At 38.2% G+C, this 24,309-nt stretch overlaps 1 protein-coding gene across 2 annotated transcripts in view; it reads left to right on the top strand.

The window, feature by feature from the left end:
• Window positions 1-23,333, top strand: part of tada2a (transcriptional adaptor 2A) — a 44,705-nt gene extending 21,372 nt beyond the window's left edge. The window contains exons 6-15 of one of the 2 annotated variants that reach the window (XM_043718382.2): window positions 468-556; window positions 1,763-1,835; window positions 2,388-2,451; window positions 4,792-4,835; window positions 8,242-8,352; window positions 10,845-10,916; window positions 13,567-13,699; window positions 20,081-20,124; window positions 22,397-22,470; window positions 22,846-23,333. In XM_043718382.2, coding sequence (XP_043574317.1) covers window positions 468-556; window positions 1,763-1,835; window positions 2,388-2,451; window positions 4,792-4,835; window positions 8,242-8,352; window positions 10,845-10,916; window positions 13,567-13,699; window positions 20,081-20,124; window positions 22,397-22,470; window positions 22,846-23,031 — 890 coding nt within the window. In that variant the 3' untranslated portion in view covers window positions 23,032-23,333. The other variant, XM_087977311.1, reaches the window with a different exon arrangement.
• The last annotated feature ends 976 nt before the right edge of the window (window positions 23,334-24,309 follow it).

Here is a 24,309-nt window from a genome sequence, read left to right as displayed (position 1 = left end):
TTCTTTGCCATGTTGTGGCAGGGGGTGGGGAAGGGGAATTGAGTTTAGACTTGATTACGCTCAATTGCGATTGCCATCAAGTTGAAAGACTTTTGCTTCAGTGTCTATCTGTGACCATCATGCATTGAAGCACTACTCTTCAAAACGTAACTACTGGAGGGTAATATATAACTGTTCAATGCCTCTTAATGCAAAATAATTCTTAGTTAAATGGACTTTTAACAGAGTCTTTTTTTCAATGCAATTTGAAGTAAAAGACAAAATGCTGGAAATATGCAGAGGGTCAATCACCATCTGGAAGGAAAAATGGGGCTGAATCTTCCATCATAAAACACTACTTGAGTTTTCTGGAGCTGGAGAGAATCTTATGTGTTGTTGTCTTACATTAAGAGCTAATTTTTGATCTTCTGCTTCAAATGAAATTCTGCTACCATAAAATAGATCTTGCTTTTCCCAATTAATTGCAGCTTGTGATGATCCTCCCCGACCAACGTTTGATTCTGCAGTGTCAAGAGATATGGCAGGGTATATGCCAGCACGAGCAGACTTTGTTGAAGTAAGTGGTTTATTTTACTTGATTTGTGTATTTGTTCTACAATCTATGTTAAAAGATTGGAACAAATGTAACTATTTGTAAATAATAGAAAAACAGAAGTAAACCCAGAGACTGATTAGAATGCGAAATGAGTAGTTGAGGCATGTGGCAAAAATGCATTTAATGGGTAGCACCAGAGTACCATGATATAATGGTAATGTTGTTCGGCTAGTAATCCAGAGGCCTGGACTAATATTCTGAAAAAGTGATTTCATGTTGCTCCATGACAATTGACAAATTTAAATTCAGCTGACTAAATTAAGGTAGCATCCATAATTCTGAATGTGAAACTAGAAGAATGTCATAAAAATCGTAACTGTATTACTGATGTTCTTTAGGCCCTAAACAGATCTGACTGATATGTAAAACAAACCTACTACCTTCTAAAATGGCTGAGCAAATTACTCTGTTCACACCCTTACACCTTCTCAAACTCAGTTTGGGAGGAGCAAGAAATACTGGTCTTGCCCATGACACCCACATCCTGCATTAAATGTGTAAATAACAACATAGTCAAGTTAGGCCCAACTGTCTTGTTCTGTATAATTTATGTAATATCATTCTACAAATGACTGATTCTACACAATCACTAAATACTGACTTTAGTCTTGCAAGTAAACTAATTTACTGTGGTGATGGTGATTAGTTCCCTTTTATTCATGCATCTTAATGTTAGTTTTAAAATAGTTAGAAGTTAATTAGAGAGGGCTTGTTTGATTGTTAGCTAGTTGGCTGATTTTGTTTGTCCATTAGTAGTCAGTTAGCGTTCAATTTTGTTTCCTCCCCTACACTTGCAAAAAATGATTTGCTGTTGGGTGCAGTGCAGCATGTTATTGTACAGCATTGCCCCATTTTAACATTTGCACTGCAGAGCTAAATTATGCCAGTATCTGTGATTTTGACAGTTTTTGGGATAAAGTTGACACCCAGGGAGACATGCTGAAAGGGTATTTGCAAATCAAAGGAATAGCATTGATCACAAATCCCTGGAGCTCATGGAATTATAGATTTACATTTTTGTATATTTGTTGTTCAGCAGGTTGTTGTAGCTGGCCGGTTGCCTGGAACTAAAAAGTTGCAGCAATTACTTGTCTGCTTTTCACATTACTTTTTTATTGAAAATCTAAAAATATTTAAGCAGAATTAAAATTAATACTTTTAATACAGGAATTTGACAATTATGCAGAATGGGATTTGAGAGATATTGATTTTGTAGAAGACGACTCTGATATTTTGCATGGTAAGTTCTTTGATCGACAAAATTATCTTTTGTTAGTCTTGTAAACCCCTCAAACAGCAGTCCTTCTTGCTTTGTACATAGCAAAATGCCAATTGCTGTCTATTATGATAACATCCCATTGTAAAGTGGTCCTTTTTTTTAAGTTAGCCCAGAAATCTTTCTTGTTACTGTTGGGTTTAATTTGAAAGAAGCCTGTATTGCAAACAAAGCATCAATGCTTACTGAGGCCTTACAAAAAAGACAACATTTCTTTGCGTCAGAGCCATTTACCTGTCACCAAGTATAATAATTCCCCTCATGGTGATACTTTGTAATATACTGTTAATCCAATACGTTTGTTTGTGACTCCTTGTATCTAGAGCCTATTGAAATGGCTTTGCCCAAAAAATGTCTTTCATGAAAAACTACAGTGAAAGCATCCTTTCACTGTTGATGTTGTCTATTGGTTTATTTTGTAATTCAGTGTTTCACTGTTCATCTGATAATTAGGTGCTGCTATTTCCTTACATAACCCCTGCATCATTTAAATTTTTTTTCACTTCGTTTAAACAGCTTTAAAACTTGCAGTGGTTGATATCTATTATTCCCGATTAAAAGAGAGACAACGAAGAAAAAAGTAAGTTGCTCCTGGTTTGTTTTTGTTTTCATACGCAGTTGGCTTTTCTGTTTTGCTTTTACCTTTGAAAATAAATTGCTGTTTCATCTCCCTCAGTTTATCAACGGTAGTGCACTTGACATTGTTGTAATAAAACATTACAAGATTCTGGGCGGCACGGTGGCACAGTGGTTAGCACTGCTGCCTCACAGCGCCAGAGACCTGGGTTCAATTCCCGCCTCAGGCGACTGTGTGGAGTTTGCACGTTCTCCCCGTGTCTGCGTGGGTTTCCTCCGGGTGCTCCGGTTTCCTCCCACAGTCCAAAGATGTGCAGGTCAGGTGAATTGGCCATGCTAAATTGCCCATAGTGTTAGGTAAGGGGTACATGTAGGGGTAAGGGTGGGTTGCGCTTCGGCGGGGCGGTGTGGACTTGTTGGGCCGAAGGGCCTGTTTCCACACTGTAAGTAATCTAATCTAATCTAATCTAAAGATGGTTTGTTGTGTTGCATTGCATGTCTGTAATGCTGAATCATTGATTGAATTCTGTATTAAAGGTAGAGATAGTATATTTATGGTATGACAGGTTGGCGCAACATCGAGGGCTGAAGGGCCTGTACTGCGCTGTACTGTTCTATGTTCTATTTATAAAATATGGTAGAGGAGTCTTGCTGGGTTAGATTTTCCAGTAATGTAAACATATAAACTAACCATGATAGTTTACCACAAATGTGGTATAGCTGTGATCTTCATTATGTACTGAAGCAATTGAAAATTTATAATGGAATCAGAGACAGAGATCCTTTGACTTAGAATTAAACATTCTAGACAGAAAAATAACAATCTATAAAATTGATTTCTGGTCTATGACAGCCAGAGTAGACTTTACAGTGTTGACAACAAGAAATTGATGTTTTATGTTCTCATTTAACTGTCTGCAGTTAAATCACATTTAATATTTTTGAAACGTAAATTGTTGTGCAGTTGGTGGCAGTATGTTTGTCAAAATAAACAAAACAGCTTGTGTTGCAGCTAACTAATTTTATTTTTCTACCACTACCACCTTCCTGTCTGTGTCCGCCAACTGCTTACAACCTACTTCTGAAGTATCTTAACCTATTTACACTGTCGAAGATATTGTATAAATATAAGTTGTTGCCAGCAGTGCATCATTTAGAAAGAAATATATGGCTTCAAGGTGTTCCAGATAACTTCTGAGTAAATTAAGTGTGTCTGAAGTGTTATAATGTACATGAAAATATTTGAAGGGATACCCAACACTGATCAAATGTGATATACTATACCTATATTGTTCCATCTATTTTAATGCTTTGTACTGCTCCTTTCTCAATATGACATCAGGGCACTTAATTCCCAAAGTCCTCCTCCAGTCTGCTCAGAACTGACATTTTCAGAGCATATAGATAAGCAGTTACATGGTGTCATTTGGTTTTAATAATAGCAGTGTCCTGCTGCATGACATTTAAGAATAACTTTGATTTCCAGAGATTATTCTGCAAGATCATTTTTCCCAAGCAGCAAGTCGTATTCTGTATGAAATTTGTGGGACTCAATTTGGAGTGGACTAGCTGTGAAATAGGTTATCCAAATTCTGTTCAAATCATCAGATGATCTGGCCTCCTACCCCACCTCCCCAAGCAGTATAGTAAAGTTAATGATCTCTATACAGTACGACCTTGCTATGTCATAGCTGGAAGAATCTGTATCAGTTCAACACAACTTCAGAACTTTCTAATACCATATAAAGGCCAGTTTTTGTATAAGATTGATTGTGATGTATTTGAATGTACTTAAATATCAGTGAAATAATGAAATGTGTTTACATCCATTTTTCCCATCCTTCTGACCCCTTGTGGGGCAAGGTTACTGTCTTAATGTATTCAGCTTATTTTTAGTAATTATAAATGTTATAAAGGCAGAGGGTTAGATAGGGTGGACAGGAAGAGCCTTTTTCCAAGTATGGTGACAGCGAGCACGAGGGGGCATAGCTTTAAGTTGAGGGGTGATCGATATAGGACAGATGTCAGAGGTAGTTTCTTTACTCAGAGAGTAGTAAGGGTGTGGAATGCTTTGCCTGCAACGGTAGTAGATTCGCCAACTTTTAAGTACATTTAAGTCGTCATTGGACAAGCATATGGACGTACATGGAATAGTGTAGGTTAGATGGGCTTCAGATTGGTATGACAGGTTGGCGCAACATCGAGGGACGAAGGGCCTGTGCACTGTTATGTTCTATGTTCTCTCATTAAAACTTATGATACTATGTATTCATCTCGAAGTGATTTGATTTTTCCAATAATTTAAAAAGTAATTTGTGACAGGAGAATCTTACTCTCTCCACAGAATTTTGAGAGACCATGGCCTGATCAACCTCAGAAAATTTCAAAGTGAGTAGGAACAATGTCTGTTATGTCAAAAGAAGGCAAGTTTGTAATGGTGCAGGTCTCATTGGGAGTTGTCATGCAGAACTGAACCTTTTCAAAGGTTTCCTTCTTCAGGCAGTATAGTATAAATATTAATTGCAGATGTCTACACTGTCAGTGCAGAAGTACATCAAGTATCAGTGATGCACTTGCTGCTGCTACTGCTGAGTATTTGCTTGCTTCTACTAGGTTGAGATGGATTTAGGGTTTTGAGCCCAACTTGTAAATGCACATTCTGTGCACTATACTTTGTATTATGTTGCGTTATTAATTCTACTTAAAGGGATAACTCCATTTTTGTGTGGAAAATTAGTGTACAAATTTGCTCTGTAATAAAGTTGTCAAATTTATTGCAGCCTAATCCTTTTATGCATACCTCTATTAATCCTTTAACCTAATAATTCCTTTAATCATTGTGCTGGCAAGAAGGGTTTTAGCTGTAAACATTTGCTGCCAAAGGCCATCCATATGTCTTTGAAAAAAGCTAGGAATGTGAAATGTTGGCTTTATAACCAAAATTCACATTCTTCAAAATTGGATTATATGATCAGCTTTTGATTTGCGTTGCTGCGTTTGTTTTTCATACTTTATTTTACATCAGCCTGAAGAAATAAAGCAGATTTATGGGAGATTTAAATTTTTATGACATCAATAAATAGCTAATCGTACCTGTCTCTCAATTACTTCGATGATATAGCAGGCATTTTATAGTTTCTACCAGTGCCAAGAGTATGGAACTGAAATTATCATATCTAAACTACTACTAATTGCAACTTTAACTGAGGTCAGCGATTTTGTACCACCAAACTGGTAAAATAGCAGTAATTATTGCACCATTCAAAAGTTAATATTGTACGAAATTGCTTACTTTCCTGATGTTTCCTTTAGACGGATTGGACTGTAACTTTCCATGTAACTACCTGATGAATTTACAACAGACTCTCTTAAGTCAAACTTCCATATTCAAAGCAATGGTTTGCAATTTGAAGAACATTTGTACTTGGTTTTGCACTAGTCATTTGGATGATCATTTTTTTTTATAGCCTGTCTGTTTCCTCTCCTGCCTTATTCGATCTCCTGCTGAAATTTTCATCATTAACTATTCCAATATGTTTTCTGGTCAATTTTTCATTGTCCATAGTCTGAACACTCAACAGTTCTACTACCCACATCCTATCCTACACCAGAATCCTTTCGCTCATCACTCGTGTGCTTGCTGACCTATATTTTTTCCTCCAGGCTCCAACATTTGCAATTAAATTGGCTTTTCTATTCCTTTTCTTTAGCCTCCATCAGCCCTAAAACTGCCTCCATTTTTGTCAGCTGCGACTTCAGTCTTTTCGAAACTACTCTCTAGATTTCCCCCAGTTTTCGCTGCCTGTCTACCTTCCTTTTTCTCAAAACTCCTCACTTTGACCAAGTTTTTGGTCAACTCTCCTAATATCTGATTCTTTGGCTTGGCATTTATTTTGGTTTGACTATGCATTTGAAACACCTTAGGACATTTTTCTGTGTTACAGATGCTATATATATACATAACATATTGAGTATGAGCCACTCATTAGACCTTTTTCCCACTCTGTCCAGATTTGATTTCATTCAGTAATTTAACTCAATAATAAATTGTGCAAACAGGGAAGCTGAAAAATGCACAGATTTTAGTGGTACTGATGTCAGTAGTATTGAGAGAGGAATATTAGTATTTGGTAATCTGTTGAAATGAGAAATTTTTTTGAAAGCCAATAATGGTGATCAAGCTTAATGGAAGTCATCCTGTTGTTACGAAAGTGAGTCGCTGAGCTAAAAATGGCTTAGAAGCTTTCATCAGTAGATAGTCAGCATACTACAAATTGGATATCAGTTTTCCTAGCACATTGCATCACCGTGATTTTTAGCGTATTTAGTGTCTGGTACTATATGTACTTCTAAAAATTAGAAATACATAGCTGGGTCAGCCACTATAAACAAGAGACAATTTCTGATAATAGGGGTATGTCCCTTCAGAATGTCGTATCCTGCCGTTTTCTTTACAGCTGTTCACAATAAATAATTAATGTAATTAATACTCACCAAGGTTTCTACTTGGCTTTCACTCACTCAGTAACAGCAGAAACTGAGAGCAGATTAAATTAAAAACAACAAACAGATAAATTACAGTTCATTATCATTGCCGTGAGCTGAGTGTTGCAGTTACACGTCATTGCAAACCCTGATCACTTTCAGGATTCAGTATTTCTCTGCAGCAATGAATATGAATTACAGGATCCTCTCTATATTGCAATATTAAGTGCCAGAAAATATCCTAAACCCTTCAGAAAATGATAGCATTTTAAAATAAATTGGAAAATTGAATATAATAGAGAACTGTATTGATTTTCATTGCCAATTTAAAAAGACTTCTTCCCATGTGTTTATTTCCTATCTGATATAATTGGAGAAAAGAAAATTAATTTATTCATTTAAATAGCATAGTGCATTAATATTAGAATTCAATATTATCTAATAGACTCGGTATTTATGGTTTTAATGAAGCGTAATGTAATTATAAGTATATTCGGGTCTGAGTTGAAGTATCTCTTAAGGTTGTTGTTGGATGGAATAAGAGAGATCCTCCTAAGAGAAGGGAGGCTGAAATCAAAGAGAGACTGTTGACTAGAATGAAGATAAAAATATATTAATGGGCAAATGATGGGTTTGGAGAAGTGGAGAAAGGTAGAAAAAGCGAAGGTCCTTTTTGAGTGGATTGCAACAGTTTCCATATGACTGTTGTCTGTCAGTGCTTGACATCTAAATCCATAGTTCCAAATGTTACCAATTATGTTGCAGCTTGTTGTAGTCTTGTAAGGAAAGACTGCTTTGAATAAAGGACATTAGTGACAAATGATATCAATAGTGCAAAATATGTATGATTAAATGTGGTAGATAGAAACTTTTAAAGTGTTCGAAATAGAGAAAAGGCAACAGCAAAGTTTCTGAATTGTATAGCCAGAGAAAGAAAAGAAAATTATCTTGAAATAAGAGAGAGAAAGCCAGTGAAATTAATTTTGTTTTTAAATTACCCATGATCAGTGCTATAAGTCAGAAAATAATATTAAAAAAAAAACATTTTGCTTGCTAATAATTCACTCGCCAGCAACTAATTTGCCATTTAAACTGCTGACAGTTCATTGAACTCATTGAAACAGATTAATTGTAAATAAATGAGTCTCTATCCAGGAAATGCACCATTGGAATGTCTGGAAATAATTAATGTGTGTCAATGTTAAAAAGCATTAGATATTATAATGAAGTTTAACTAGGAGTTAATTGCAGTTGCACCTTATAACCATTGTAAAACTATATTCAAAAATGTCCTCTTCCAAAATTGCAGTTCTTGAACGACGGTACCCTAAAGAAGTTCAAGACCTCTATGAAGCTATGAGACACTTTGCAAGACTACTGGGACCTACAGAGCATGACAAATTTATTGAAAGCCATACGTGTATGTAACATTCATATGTTTTCCATTTTTCACAGTAGTTGCAGCCTTTCAAATTTAGCAGAACATACTCTGGTTAGGGAACCAATGTCTGCCACGAAGAGTGGCTTGGCAGCATCACTACTGATTGAGGTCGTTGACTCCAAAAGGATGTTACTGTTAGACTGGTTCTGTGGTAAGGGGACTAACAACAAGGGAAGACAGACTGGCTCTGCAGCAAGTGGGAGGGAACAAACAAAAGTGAAAGTCATATGTAACCTCATGCTCCCCAATCTGCTTATTGCAGATGCATTTGTCACATGACAGTGTCAGTAAGAGTACCCACTGCACAGCTGTTATAAAGACAAATTCTGTCTTCACTTTGTGTTGTGTGGCACTATCACTGTGTTGAATGGGAAAGAATTCAAACAGATATAACAACTCGAGACTTAGGAATCATGAAGCGATGTAGCCCATCAGCAGCAGAATCATATCTCAACACAATCTGCAATACTTGCCGCTCCACTATTACAGTTGAGCCAGGGAACCATCTTGGGTTTAGTGAAGATTACAAGAAGAAATGTCAGGAAGAGCACCAGGTATATCTAAAACTAAATTGAAAAGTCAACCTGGTGAAGCCTTAAACAAGACTACTTGTATGCCAAACAGCATAAGCAATAAGTGATAGAGCTAAGTGATTTCACAACCAACAGACCAGACCCAAGCTGTCTAGGTGTGCCACACATAGTTGTGAATGGTAGTAAACAGTTAAACCAATCAGTAGAGTAGACAGCACCACAAATACCTTCATCCACAATAACGGGGGAGCCCAGCACATCATTGAAGTTGATGCAATCGTGGAAATATTCAGCCAGAATTGCCAAGTACAAGATCCATCTTGGCCCCTTCCAGAAGTCCCCAGCATCACAAATACCAGTCTTCAGCCAATTTGATTCACTTCACATTATATTAAGAAACAGTTGGAGGTGCTAGGTACTCCAAAGAGTGTGGACCTGACAGCATTCTGACAATACTACTGAAGATGTGTTCAACCGGAACATGCTGCATCTCTTGCCAAGTTATTCCAGTGAATCTACAACACTAACATCTACCAACAATGTGGAATGTTGCTCAGCTATGCCCAGTATACAGTAAGTATGAAGAAGGGCTTATGCCCGAAACATCGATTCTCCTGCTTCTTGGATGCTGCCTGACCTTTTGCGCTTTTCCAGCAAGACATTTTCCAGCCCAGTATACAGAAGGCATGACAATTCCAACCAAGCAAATAACTGCTCCAATCACGTGTACCCAGTCATCGGTGAAGCAATGGAAGGTATTATCTACAGTGCTATCAAGTAGTTCTTGCTTACTTGTAACCTGCTTATTCATTCAGTTTGGGTTCCAACATAGCCACTGTGCTCCTCATCTTGTTACAACCTTAGTTTAAATATGGGTAAAATAGCTGAATTCCAGAGGTGAGATGAGAGCAACTGCTCTTGACATCAAGGCAACATTTGACTCAATATGGCATCATGGAGCCCTAACAAAACTGGGGCCAGTGCAAAATGGGGCACACTGGTTAATACAAAGGAAATCGGTTGTGGGTGATCAGTTATCTTTGCAGAAGCTCCTCAGAATAGTGTCCTGGGCCCAACTATCTTCAGCTGTGTCTAACATGATTGGTGCTGAACATTGCACATTCATGATTCCTTGGATATTAAAGCAGTCAACATCCAAATGCAGCAAGACCTGGAAAGTGGCAAGCAAACATTTGCACCACAAAAGTGCCAGGCAATCAACATACTCAACGAGAGAGAATCTAATCATTTCCCCTCATAACTGTTGTTGAGTCACCCATTATCAGCATCCTGGACATTACCATTTACCAGAAACTGAATCAAACTATCTGTATAAATACTGTAGAGACACAAGGTCAGAGGCAAAGACTCCTGCACTGAGTAACTCATCACTTAACTCTCCACTTTCATGGAAGTCTGCAGTTCAAACAATGTTCAAGAAGCTTGACACTATCAAGGACAAAGTAGTCTACTTGACTGGAACTGCATCCACAAACAATTTTCCCTCTGCCACTGACATACTGCAGAAATTCACCAAGGCTCCTTAGATAGCATCTTCCAAATCTATGACCGCATCTTCTAGAAAGATAAGGGCAGCAGATACATGGGACCACCACTAATTACAAGTTTCCCTCCAAGCAATTCACTGCCCTGGTATTGCTTTTGAATGAAAACATCATCGATCAAAATATCAATCATTTAATTCCTTGACTTGAAAGATTTTTAAAAATCTCTTTATTCCTGCTTTTGTTTACTGTCTTGAATATCTTAAAAATAATGAATTCCTTAACAAAATTGGAAACTCGCAACAACTTCTTTAGAATTACTTTATTTATGAATTCGCAAATATCATGTTTTGAGCGGAAGGGGTGCAGTTATGAAAATTCAATGAAAAATTATCCAATTAAAAATTATCGTCTACCAATATTTGTTTCTTAGTGGATTTTGAACTTCGGAAGGAGATCAAACGACTACAAGAATATAGACTGGCAGGAATTTTCACGTTCCGTGGTGAGTTGTTTGTAAATGTTTTTTAATAAGTATGCTTTCTCTTAAGCTCATAAATATAATGCAACAGGTCAGACAAGTGTTCTGAGAGACAAAGCTATATTATATGATGAAAATGCTTGCTATAGCATCTGATCCCATTAATGTATGAAGGAAAAGTTTTAGTGTGCATATGCTGTTGTGATTTTTATATATTAGTAAAGTTTTATGAATCAAATTTTAGTTCAGAGTAACACTATTTTACAAATAACTTTGAACAATTCCTGTAGTAACCAAGAGTCTTTATGTTTCCATCGCTACTTCCATCCAGTTCACATAGAACAATAAAGTCCTGCCCATTTTATTTGGAGAATAATGTGGACAAAAGTGCTGAGATTTATTCTGAGAGACTGTTAGTTCATCTGTCTACTAAAGTTGGCTTAGCATTTTATTAGCCACTTCCATGACCTTTCTCCTCGCAACCTTTACTCTATGAAATATTTTGTGGATATCAAACAGCATCAGGAATACCAGTGCCAGACACAAGACTCCGCTAGGCGAGAGAGAATGCTTACTACGGGAGACAAAGTTTATGGGAATGGCCCTCCATGGGTAGGAGGCATGGTCGGTGTGAGGTCAGGTCCAGCGACATATAAAGCTTGGGTAGATATGATGGTCCTGAACAAGCATGTGACCATATGAAAGCTGCAACTCGCAAACAGCGCGGAAGCAAAATATGACCAGCTTCTCAACTGCCTTTCTGACTGTTCTGGAACTCATGGGTTTTCCCTCTCCTTCAAGCACTGAAGATGCCTTGGAATCTCAGATGAACACAGATGTCATTGCTTTTGCCGCCTGAAAAGGAGTATGAATTTCTTCCGAGTGTAAGAGGCAAGCTAACATCCGTTACACGCTTCCTGTATCAGAGGCTGACTTGGAGGATCCTGACCCGGTGCTGAAATACCACAGGCGGAGCTACAAAGAAAAGAACTGGCCATGTCCTCGAGCTCAGAGGGGCAGAGATATAGTGAATGTAATGAGGTCAGCCAGTTGGACCTCATAGAATATAAGTTCCTTGATTGGGGCTGTTAATCTGGTCCAGTTAGGGGGCCCTAGCTGACATATAACCAGAAGTGTCAGAGGTTCTGTTCACTCTGAGAGCTGGTTCTGAGGGAACTGAATCGGTGTCAAGAATTCTGCACTGAAATAACTCCTCAGAGGCCAGCATCCCATCACCAAGTCGCCCTTTAACTATACATGGAGACGCCATGACATTGATCCAGCTTGCTCAGAGCCAGCTTTGAGTGAACAGAAGCTCTGATACTCCTGTTTATATCTGTCAGCCAGGGCACCCTCATTGTGGCTATTAATCTGGACTAATCAGGGAACTTATATTCTGTAAGGTCCACCTGGCTGGTCTTATTACAATCACTACAGACATCAGAAGCCCAACTGAATCCAAAAGATATCTTGTCATGTGGTGGTACTGAGCAGAGACACTGTTCAAACATTGCAGTTAATGGATTACATCACTTTTAATAGATTTCCATTTCATCAAATAATTTGTGAATTAACTGGCTAGCTGGTAACAAAGTGAAATATACCTTTAGTTCTAGTTTTGTTTTCGAGACCTTCTTGAGCAACTTAATTCAAGGAACTGCATTCAGTGACTAATTGATTACATTAATAGTGAATTAACCCTGATGTGTGGTTTAATAATAAAACAATTGGGATGAAGTGTAACTCATTTGGGGAACTTCTTTTATCTCTACCCTTTCTTTCACTTGCCTTCTCCCTTCTTATAGCTGGGCTTGATAACTAATTAGTGTTGGTATTTGCTGTTTTATTGGCGAAGAATCAATGATTGAATTTACAGAGAGGTCAGATGTTGAAAATTTTAAAGATGTCATCCTAATTCCAACTCACCCATTTCTGAGTTGGCAATTTAAATACTTACAGTTTGAGATCAGATCTACCCGATCCTGTTTTCTTCAATTTGAAAACCTGTTAAAGATGCAATTTATTTTATGAGGTTAAAACTTCAGCATTTGGAGAAACTCTTGTCTTGGGATTTTCCATTAGAAACTCTGGATCCACACTCCCTCCCATCCTATGCAGTCAATCCTGTTAATATCAAGGCCCAAGTAGCAGTGTGTATGGAATGCCTGAGGAAGTGTGCATTTTTTTTTAAATTGCAGGGATCAGATGATGGATAAATTGGGTGAGCAATTGATGGAAACAGACTTTCATGACTACAGGATAGTTGGGTGATAAATGGGTCTGGCTGAATTTCTCTACAGAATGCTGATGTGGATTTGATATTCTGACTGACCTCCTCCTTTGCTATGATGCCTATATGAGTTTTATCTTGCTGTTTAAATCATTACTTGTGTCCTCTAGTTATGTAATCAGAAAATGAGTTAGTGAAAATTGCAATTAAATTGCTGCAAAGTATGTCTAGACAACTTGCATGATTTAAATTTGATATATAACAAACTATGGGATATAATATGTAGTAAGAATAGTTTGTATTTTGTGAAATTGCATAATTTTAGAACCACTCTAAAGAAGTGTTGAGTTGGAGAAGTTGCTGGAATATTTTAGTTTTAGAATATTCCCAGATGTCTCTTTTTTTTAAAATTTTCTCATGGTGCTCTGATCACATCTTGTGTAGGTGCCAAAGTATATGACTGCTTGAAGGTGCATCGTGAGGAGGAGCGTCTAAAACGCAACATGCTCACAGATGTTCTTCAGTGTCTGCAAGACTCCAATGCCTGCCAGCAGTGGTTACACAAACAAGCAGCAATGTGAGTTCTCTTGGACTAGAATTGCCCAGAAATTTGTTTAACCCTTTTGATTTTATCACCATTTGATTTTTTTTTCTCTCTTCATGGGAGGATTGAAAGTTATTTTGGTGGGAGAGTCCTGATGATTCCAACAAAGGTTGTTCTGAGGATGGATTCAGGATCCTTACTTCCCATCCATCCATAGTATGATGTTAGAGACTGAGTTTCTGTTGCATGGTACTATAGCATGACATCCTGTTTTGTGCATGAAAATTGAAAGAGAAAAATGATGCAGTCACTTAGATTTTAGTCACTTAGGTTTTTGTCACTTTAAATCATCTGGTGGTACACGGTCATCATCCTTCCAAACCTTTGTACCAGATTTAGCAGCTGAATTCCAGTTCACAAGCTGGACCACTTCAGATTACTTTTTCTAATTTATGATTATGCTTGTTGACCAATTGAGGCGTGATGCTGTGTATCAGTTGATTCCTTCCACTTCTTTGTACTTACTGCTTATCACCAAAGGCATAACACTCCATTTCTGATATTTCCAGTAAAAATATGTGTTTGGCACTGAGTCTGGCATCACATAAATGTTCTGCATTTTCCAAGTCATTCAGTTTGCATCCTATGCAGTTACACCCTTTTATTAAGAAAAAATCAGCATTGGCTCAAGTTACATTTAAATAGAATCAGACCAGTGCCGTATATGAAGCTCATGTAACTTGTAATTAAGATATTCATACATGAACTAAACACAGGAAGAAATGCATATTATGTTCTGATGTATGAAATTTCTACCCACTTTGTTGTCTTTGAATTTGTTTCTTTGCCTTATGGGACTGTGACCTCTTAATATTTTTGTTGCATTGGGATGTATTTGTGCAACAGTACTAGGAAGGCTTTTTTTTGTTGTTGAGAGTGTAAACTGAATTTCAGTGATGAATTTCATGTATTAATACAGAATCCATTCTGCAAATGTTATGAAGAAAAGGATTTTCAGTTTGGTGTTGCAGATATCCTGTAGTAAAAATATCATACAAACATCTTAGTAAACATAGGGGGAATGAGAACCAACTAGAACTCAGTAAGCTTGCACGCAACTCTTTGCACATTGAAACAATTCTTTGTTTAACCTAAGACACTTAAGTTTAATTACACAGTACTCCCTACTAATATATATTCTTTCTTGGAAGCTGAAGTAGAAAATAATTCAACCACAGATTGACTGAGGGAGAATAATTAGAACAAAGAAAACTTACAGCCCAGGAACAGGCCCTTCGTGCTCCAAGCCTGAGCCAATCCAAATCTACTATCTAAACCTGACGCCCAATTCCTAAGCATCTGTATCCCTCCGCTCCCCACTTACTCATGCATCTGTCCAGACGCATCTTAAATGAATCTACCGTGCCTGCCTCTACTACCTCTGCTGGCAACGCGTTCCAGACACGCACCACCCTCTGTGTAAAGTACTTGCCGCGTGTATCCCCCTCAAACTTTTCACCCCTCACCTTGAAAGCGTGACCTCTCATTATTGAATCCTTCAACCTGGGAAAAAGCTTATCTCTATCTACCCTGTCTGTACCCTTCATGATTTAGTAGACCTCAATCAGGTTCCCCCTCAATCTCCTTTTTCCTAATGAAAATAAACTTAACCTACTCAACCTCTCTTCATAGCCAGCACCTTCCATACCAGGAACATCCTCATAAACCTTCTCTGCACCCTCTCCAAAGCATCCACATCCTTTTAGTAATGTGGCGACCAGGACTGTACACAGTATTCTAAATGCAGTGAACCAATGTCGTGTAAAATTTTAACATGTCCTGCCAGCTCTTATACTCAATACCCCATCTGATGAAGGCAAGCATACCATATACCTTCTTGACCACTCTATCCACCTCTGCAGCAACAATGGACCTGAACTCTCAGATCTCTCTGCTCATCAATTTTTCCCAAGGCTCTTCCGTTCACTGTATAATTCGCTCTAGAATTAGACTTGCCAAAATGCATCACCTCAATTTGCCTGGATTGAACTCCATCTGCCACATCTCTGTCTAACTCTCCTGTCTATCTATATTCTCCTGCATTCTTTGACAGTACCTTATGCTTTCTGTTACTCCACCAATCTTCGTGTCATCCACAAACATGCTGATCATACCAACAGTGCCCTCTTCCAGATCATTTATGTATATCACAAACAACAGTGACCCCAGCACCGATCCCTGTGGAACATCACTGGTCACCTTTCTCTGTTTTGAGAAACTCTCTTCAACTACTACTCTGTCTCCTGTTGCTTAACCAGTTCTTTATCCACCTAGCTAGAACACCATGTGACTTCACTTTCTCTATTAGTTTAGCATGGGGAACCTTATCAAACACCTTACTAAAATCCATGTATGTGACATCAACAGTCGTTCCTTCATCTATTAACTTGGTCACTTCCTCAAAGAACTCTATTAAGTTGGTAAGGCACGATTTTCCCCGCACAAAACCATGTTGCCTATCACTGATAAGCCCATTCTTTTCTAAATATAAATAAATCCTATCCCTCAGTACCTTCTCCAGCAACTTTCCACCACTGACGTCAGGCTCACTGGTCTGTACTTACCTGGAATATCCCTACTACCCTTCTTGTACAGGGGGACAACATGAGCAACCCTCCAGTCCTCCAGCGCTTCACCTGTGTACAAAGGTATCTGTCAGGGTCCCAGCTATTGCCTCTCTCACCTCCCTGATCAACCTGGGATAGATCCCATCTGGTCCTGGGGATTTGTCCACCTCTAGCCTACCCAACACATCTTCCCTACTTAGGGTCAACGTGATCCAGCCTAATCAACCTCTATCTCTAATCTCAACATTCATCATGTCCCTCTCCTCAGTGAACACTGATACAAAGTAATCATTCAGAATCTCACCCATTCTCTCAGGTTCGACACACAGCCTTCCTTCATTATCCTTTAGTGGACCAATCCTTTCTCTAGTTACATGCTTGCTTCTTATAGAAAAATAAAAGGCTTTGGGATTCTCCTTAATTCTGCTCGCTAAAGCTATTTCATGACCCCTTTTAGCCCGCTTGATTCCTCGTTTAAGACTGGTCCTACTCTTCCGATATTCCTCCAGGACTCATTCTGTTCTTAGCTGCCTGTACGCTTCCCTTTTCCGCCTGGCTAGTTGTACGATTTCTCCTGTCATCCACGGTTCACGGATCTTGCCTTTCCTATCCTTTGCCTTCAACGGGACATGCCTATCCTGCACTACCTTCAACCTATCTTTGAAAGCCTCCCACATGTGGAGTTCCCTTCAAATAGCTGTGTCCAATCTACATTTCCCAGCTCCTGCCTAATTTTGATATAATTGGCCTTGGCCCAGTTTAGTACTCTTCCCTTAGGACCACTCTCATCTTTGTCTATGAGTATTCTAAAACTTACAGAATTATGGTCACTGTTCCCAAAGAAATCCCCACTGCAACTTCAACCACCTGGCCTGGCTCATTCCCCAATACCAGGTCCAATATGGCCCTGTCCCTTGTCTTACTATTGACATACTGCTCTAGAAAAGTCTCCTGGATGCTTCTTTCAAATTCTGCCCCATCTAGACCTCTGACGCTAAGTGTATCCCAGTCAATGTTGGGAAAATTAAAATCTCCCATCACCACTACCCTATTTGCCTCTACATCTTGCCATAATCTGTTGACGTATTTGTTCTTCTACCTCATGCTCACTGTTGGGAGATCTGTAATACAGCCCCAACAATGTAACTGCATCCTTCTTATTTCTCAGTTCCACCTATGATGCCTCACTACTCAAGCCCTCCATAGTGTCCTCTTTTAGCACAGCCGTGGTGCCATCCCTGAACAGTAATGCAACTCCACCCTCCCTTTTACTTCCCTCCGTGTCCTGTCTGAAGCATCTATATCCTGGAACATTTAGTTGCCAATCATGCCCTTCCTTCAGCTAAGTCTCTGTGATTGCAATAACGTCATGCTCCCAGGCACCAATCCAAGCCCTAAGTTCATCTGCCTTACCCACTACTTGCATTAAAGTAGATGCACTTGAGGCTACCAGTTCTTTTGTGTTCATCTGCTCTCTGCCTACTCTTCCCCTTATTAACGCTATCTTCATGATTCTTACAGCCTCCAGTTTCAACCTTGCTGTCTACTTGTCTTCTCTTCTGGTTCCCAGCCCCCTGCCACATTAGTTTAAAACCTCCCCAACAGCAGTAGCAAAAACTCCCCCAAGGACATTGCTTCCACTCTGGTTCAGATGTAGACCGTCCATTTTGTAATAGTCCCACCTTCCCCACAACCGGTCCCAATGTCCAATAAATCTGAACCCCTCCCTCCTACATCATTCCTCAAGCAACGTGGTCATCCTGCCTATTTTTTCATTTCTACACTGGCTGGCACGTGGCACTGGTAGTAATCCCGAGATCACTACCGTTGAGGTCCTCCTTTTAACTTCTCTCCAGCTCCCTGAATTCTGCTTTCAGGACCTCATCTTGTTTTCTACTTATATTGTTGGTGCCTATATGCTAGCTGTTCATCCTCCCCTTTCAAAATGCTGTGCAGCCGATCAGTGACATCCCTGACCCAAGCACCTGGGAGGCAACATACCATCCGGGAGTCCCGTTTTCGGCCACAGAACCGCTATCTACTCCCCTTACAATAGATTCCCTTATGACTATGGCCCTACGAGTCTTTTTCCCACCCTTCTGAACAACAGTGCCTGCCACGGTACCATGATCTTGGCAATTGCTGCCCTCCCATATTGAGCCAAACAATGCACTTAAATATATAAAAAGAAAAAATAAAAGCCTTACCTTACAGAACCTTTCTCTTCTGGTTAGAGGAGGGTGGAGGGAGATACTACACGTCTAGTATCTCGTGTTTAGCCGCTGCCCAAATATATGCTAAGTCCTTACCTTCTCGGCACCCTCCTGGTTTCCACGTCACCTCCGCTCTGTCTCCCGCTGCTCCCAGACACAACAAAATGCTGTGGTCTAAGTTCTGGAAAGTGGATGTGTATATTTAGTTTTATTTGTGTAAACTCGATGAACTGAAGGGCCTCCTGTACTGCAAGGTTCTATGATTACACCACAGAAGGAGGGGATTTGGCCCATCAAGCCCATGCTAGGAGACTGGGAAGCAGTTCCGTCAGTCTCATTCCCACTCTTTGTCCCCATGGCTCTGCAAGTGTATTTCCCTTGAATATTTATTGAGATCATTTGGACAATAAGTTCCAATTCAATTCACTGCCTAGAAAAGTTCTTACTCATCTATATCTTTTACCTAAAACCTTATATCTTCCTTTCCTTCAGCTTTATAAGATACTTTCTGATCAACCTGTTCAGAGTTGTTATGGTACACTTCTGGAATAGATAGGACTAGAACCTTGGATTCCTGGCTCAGAGATAGGGTCAGTACTGTTGTGCCACAAGAACACTTCTTAGTGCTTGTTTTATTAGATAATGTGAAGTTTTTCTTTGTCTACCTTATGTAAATTTGTCATGATTTTATACACCTCGCTCAGATTTTCCCTCAGCCTTCTTAACACTTAGGAAAGTAATCTCAGCTTCTTTTGCTAAACTTTGTAGCTAAATCCTGTCATCCAAAGAACCATCCTAGTAAATCTCATGTTCACCATCTCAAAGATCTCCATGTCCTTCCTAAAGTGTACTGAACAGAACTGGGTACAATTTTAGAGTGTGGCCTCAGCAGAGCTTTTTAAATATTTAGTGAAACTTAAACTGCTTTTGTACTCAGTATTACACTGTATGCAGCCCAACATCTGATATGCTTTGCTAACAAATTTCTCAATATATCCTGCTAGTCGTCTTGGTCCATATATGAACCCATGGTTTAGTCTATTTCTGCATACTTAGAATATTGCTTTTCAGTATGTTTTGACTCTCCCTGTCCCTTCTGCCAAAATGTATCTCACGCAAAATTCTTGCATATCATGCAAATTGTTTGGTTTTGTTTTATTTATTTATTTAGAAGATTTGGAGAAAGGGTGCAATTGTTTATAGAAGGTACATAGTCTATATTAGAGTTATTTTCTAGTTAAAATACCTCATGTTTAGTATTAAATAAAGTCAAAATTTGTAATGACCCACTGGCCAAGTTGTATTTGTCTAGTGCTCATACCCTACCAAACTTATGCTCATTCACCCTTGCACACAAGCAGATGGCTTCTTAAATGTTTACTGCTGAAGGAATATCTTTTGATTTTTGATGGCAGGGAATAATCTAGACAAAGAACATAAGTTTTTTTTCTGCTCAGTCATTTTTTTCATTTAATCAGCATGTCATCCATATCAAAAATCCACCACTTTGATTTACTAAATTAGGTTCCATGTTCTGAAAATGCACTAATGTGTATTTCATCTTTACATTTCAGTGATTCAGGATTAAACCCTGTGGCACTCGTCATTCCAACTGCAGGTAAGTAACTGCTGATCATGGCTGAGAAGTGCAGGAAGTTTTCCTTAACTTCATCAAGTACTAGAGTCATTTACAGCACAAAGTCGCTCAGAATAATCCACTTAGTCCCACTCCCCAGCTCAGGCCCCATATTCTTATACCATATCCTTCAACTACCCTTTCAATTTTCTTTTAATTCTTTGATTGTTTCTGCTTCCAACCAATTAACCAGGCATGTTCAGCAACACCTTCCAAACCCATAACTTATGCCATCTATAAGGGCAAGAACTGCATAGGAGGACAACAGCCTCCAAGCCACTAACCCTTCTGACCCAAACAAGTATCATTGTTCCTTTGTTTGGGTGAGAATCCTGAAACTTTATCCGTAGTAATGTGGCGTACCTATGCAACATCGGCTGAAGTGGTTCCAGAAGGTCACAATTGGATGTGCGACTGCTGCAACTTCTCACAGAATTTTAAAAAGCCAATTTTTTTTTCAGTTGCACACTTGCCCTCATATTCTATAAACCTTAATTTTATTAACCAGAATTTTATGTTGTACCATGTCACTACAGAGTTTGACTAACTCAATATATTAACAATTTGCTTTTTTAGAATAGGTTAGATCTTCACAATGAGCCAGTATATTTTTATTCCTCTGGTTTATACATGATTGAAATTGTACATACGACTTGCAGAGCATCAGGGCGAAGTTAAATTAATACGATAAATGAATGAGCAAAGGTGCACAGTAATTTTATACATTCTGTCAAAATCAAACTAGCACTTATTCTAGTCAGAATATATTATGAATAAGGACAAATCTCATTTGCTTAACTTTTTTTTACATTTTTGAATATACAGGAATTCCCTGTGTTTAGTGGTTATATATTTAAAAATTCTGTTACTGTCCAGTCAGATGTGCAAATTGTCTTAATGTATTTGTGAGCCTTCTTCGTAGAGAAATGTGCATTCCTGTACAATTTGGAGATTGTTTATAGAATTGCAAACTGTGAAAACAGTAACTTTTGTATCATTATGACTTGTAATCTTTTACACACCTGTGTATGAGATTGGAAAATCCTATTGGCAGCATTATCATGCCAGTTTTTAAAAATAAGGAATTTTTAAACAACAGATCACTTGTCTCCTCTTTTCCTAGTTTTTTTTTCATTTTGCACTGCAGGTTGCATTTTTTTCTTACTTAAAACAAGTGCTTTTTCTTGTCTGAATTTGGGTTTGAATGAACTTGACTGTGAAAGAATGTTTATTACCAATTACCAAAACTCAGTATCCCTTTCTTGTAACAGCTTCATCATGTATGCAAAAGCAAAACATTGTGGAATCGGAAGCAAATAAAAGGCTGGAGACATTCAGTTTGTGCAAAGAATGATTCATGTCATTGACTTATCATTTCATCGGCTTGTCAATCACAGCACACAGTTCATTTCAGAATCTTCATCAGATGACACCATTTAATTTAAATTTGTGAGTTAGGTTCAGCAGTCTACCTGTCCAGAAGGGAAATACACTTGAAGTATGCATGAGTCAGAATTAGTGTTACAATGGAGTAATCCTATTTTCAACCTGTGGTATCTTTGAGCCAGTTTTCCCAGTGGAAATGGTGAATTTCCCAAGATTGCTTCCTATTTTTTTAATTTGTACTGTTTCACTTGAATATAACCTTCATTTACCAATAGTCTATCTCATTGAATTTACTGTCTTAATTATTATAATCCTTGTGCTCTATTTTGTTTCTCTGCTGTTCGCCACAATTTTTAGTGTCAACACATTCATTCATTAAGAGTAGGGACAACAGGATGGCAATGTTTGTCATTTCAGGATCCTACTCAGCACTCACCCAATTTTTCTCTCAATCTGAATTCACCTCTGGTAATAGATTCTTGCTTTCCACTTATTAATGAACTCCTGACCCAATCTCAACTACATGGATTCCTGTAGTTTTAAATGTACTCATCATCTTAGAGGAAGAAAGGTGATTGACATAATACGAGCAGAAGTCCCGTCCTTTGTTTTGAATGTTTGTTAGCCTTCACCAGAATTGCAGAATTGTCACTTTCATAATAGTGGTGATTAATTCAAGAGTAATTTATTGTCTGTGAAGTACTTTGGAATACTTAAGAAAGATTATCAAAGTAATAAGAATGTGCGCACTCAGTAATTCTGAAATGCTTTTCTAGCAGCTGTGGCTTCAGAAGAGAAAAGTAGGAAATGCTCCTTTTGTGATATTGATTTAATAATTTTTGCCCCTTTCTCATTATGGATGGAACAGGTAGGAGAAATGCACCCCCACTGAACCTCACAGGCCTTCCAGGAACAGAGAAGCTCAATGATAAAGAAAAGGAGGTACATTCATTGGTCTACTTCCTTGTGATTCTGAAATGCTAATTATAAGTTAATCCTTCATTTCATGGGTCTGAGGGGAAAGTTATTTAATTAGTTCCAAACAAAAGGCTATCATTTAACCCTCCATTTTATGGTATCTTCTGCAATTTCATTCCATTTTGGCAGCAGTAATGGAACAACAAACCTCAGCATTATTTATTAAAATGGAAAATGCTGGAAATTCAGCATTCAGGAGACAGGCAGATTAGAATGTTTATCATAATAGCAAGGAATTATCTTCCTATAATTGTAATATCTGTATGTAGGACTTTAATATACAACAAATATGTTTGAACATTGTTCTTTATGAATCTTTTCTATCTACCTATCTCATAGCTGTGCCAGATGGTACGATTGGTCCCAGGAGCATATTTGGAGTATAAGTCGGCTTTAATGAATGAGAGCAGCAGATTAGGTGGCCTGAAGCTAGCCCAGGCCAGGACTCTCATTAAAATAGATGTGAACAAAACCAGAAAGATCTATGATTTCCTGATACAAGAAGGATATATTACGAAAGCTTAAATGTGCAACCCAAAGCTGACGTTCAGTTGTGCTGTCACTAAGCAACCTTGGAAAATAGCAGACTGTCACCTGGCAACCTCAGCTTTTTCTGTTGGTGATGTACAGAGTGAAAAAGGAAAATCGTGTATTTTTATTTATTCTCTTTTTGTAAAAGATTGAAATTGTTCACTGATTCTGGATCTTTTATGGTTTGGTGACTAGTGTGAATTCAGCATAATAAACAGCTTTTTTGTAGTTGTTTGTGTAAAGATGCATATTTAAACTTTTTTATTATAAAATCTGATTAAATTTTCTTGAGTGTTTAGCTCTTTGTGGATTGTTTCTTGTATTTACAAAGCTGTCTCACCATCACAAAGACATCGCTTTGTGTAAAATAAATGATATGTAATAAATCTATTCAGCATCAATGAAGGACGGTGAATTGTTTCACAAAATGAAGAGTTAAGGTTTTCTGATTCAAAACACTGAATATAAGTTTGAATATTTCACTGAAATTCAGTTTTTGCTAGTAATCAAAGATATCAACTGGGGCAGTACTATGTTTGAATACTTGCATTCATTTCCAGTATTGAGAATCATAGATTTGTTTGCAGCTAGCTGCTTGGCCCAAGGGTTTTGGAACACATCGTGCTCATCTCTCCCTGCCATCATATAAGATCCAGGTTCAAGTCCCACCCTCCCCAGAGGTGTGCCATAACATGTCTGAGCAGGTCGATTTAAAATTGTACGTAAAGTCCAGTTAAACATAAAGTACCAAGGATGACCTGTACAAAATTAAGGAATGATTTTGATCATTACATTCCATTGTACACAAGAAAGTTAACCTATGATAAAGAAGTGCATTAGATGACTGAAGAAAATCTAATGGCCTTAAATTATTAATCTCAGTTCTGTTGACAAGCCTGAGATTTGTTTTTTTTTCTGACCATGAACTCCACCTATAGCACAAAAATTGTAATTTGTTTCCTCAAGTATCCTCCTTTGTCCTACTGATCCAATTCTACTTATGATGGTATGCAGATGATTTAGAAATTTTTGGTGTTTGTACTGCAAAGAAGTTTTGCAATGCAATTTGTTTTACTTTGCAGCATTCCAGTGTTTGGCATCCTAACTCTTATGTGCTAGCTACCCTGAAGAATTTTTTTTTAATGCTGTGTGTAATCTGGACCATTGCAGTCTTTTTTTTTTGCACACACCACAGTGCATATTTGGAATAGACACCTCAACAAAGCAATAGTTGATTTGGATTCAATTGGCACCTTTTAAAAGTATCAATAT

Source organism: Chiloscyllium plagiosum, unplaced genomic scaffold (assembly GCF_037043375.1).
Source record: "Chiloscyllium plagiosum isolate Xiang-an unplaced genomic scaffold, Cpla_swu_hap1 HiC_scaffold_31, whole genome shotgun sequence".
Lineage (NCBI taxonomy): Eukaryota > Metazoa > Chordata > Chondrichthyes > Orectolobiformes > Hemiscylliidae > Chiloscyllium > Chiloscyllium plagiosum.
The sequence above is the reverse complement of the archived record's forward strand: the minus strand, read 5'-3'. Positions and strand labels throughout refer to the sequence as shown.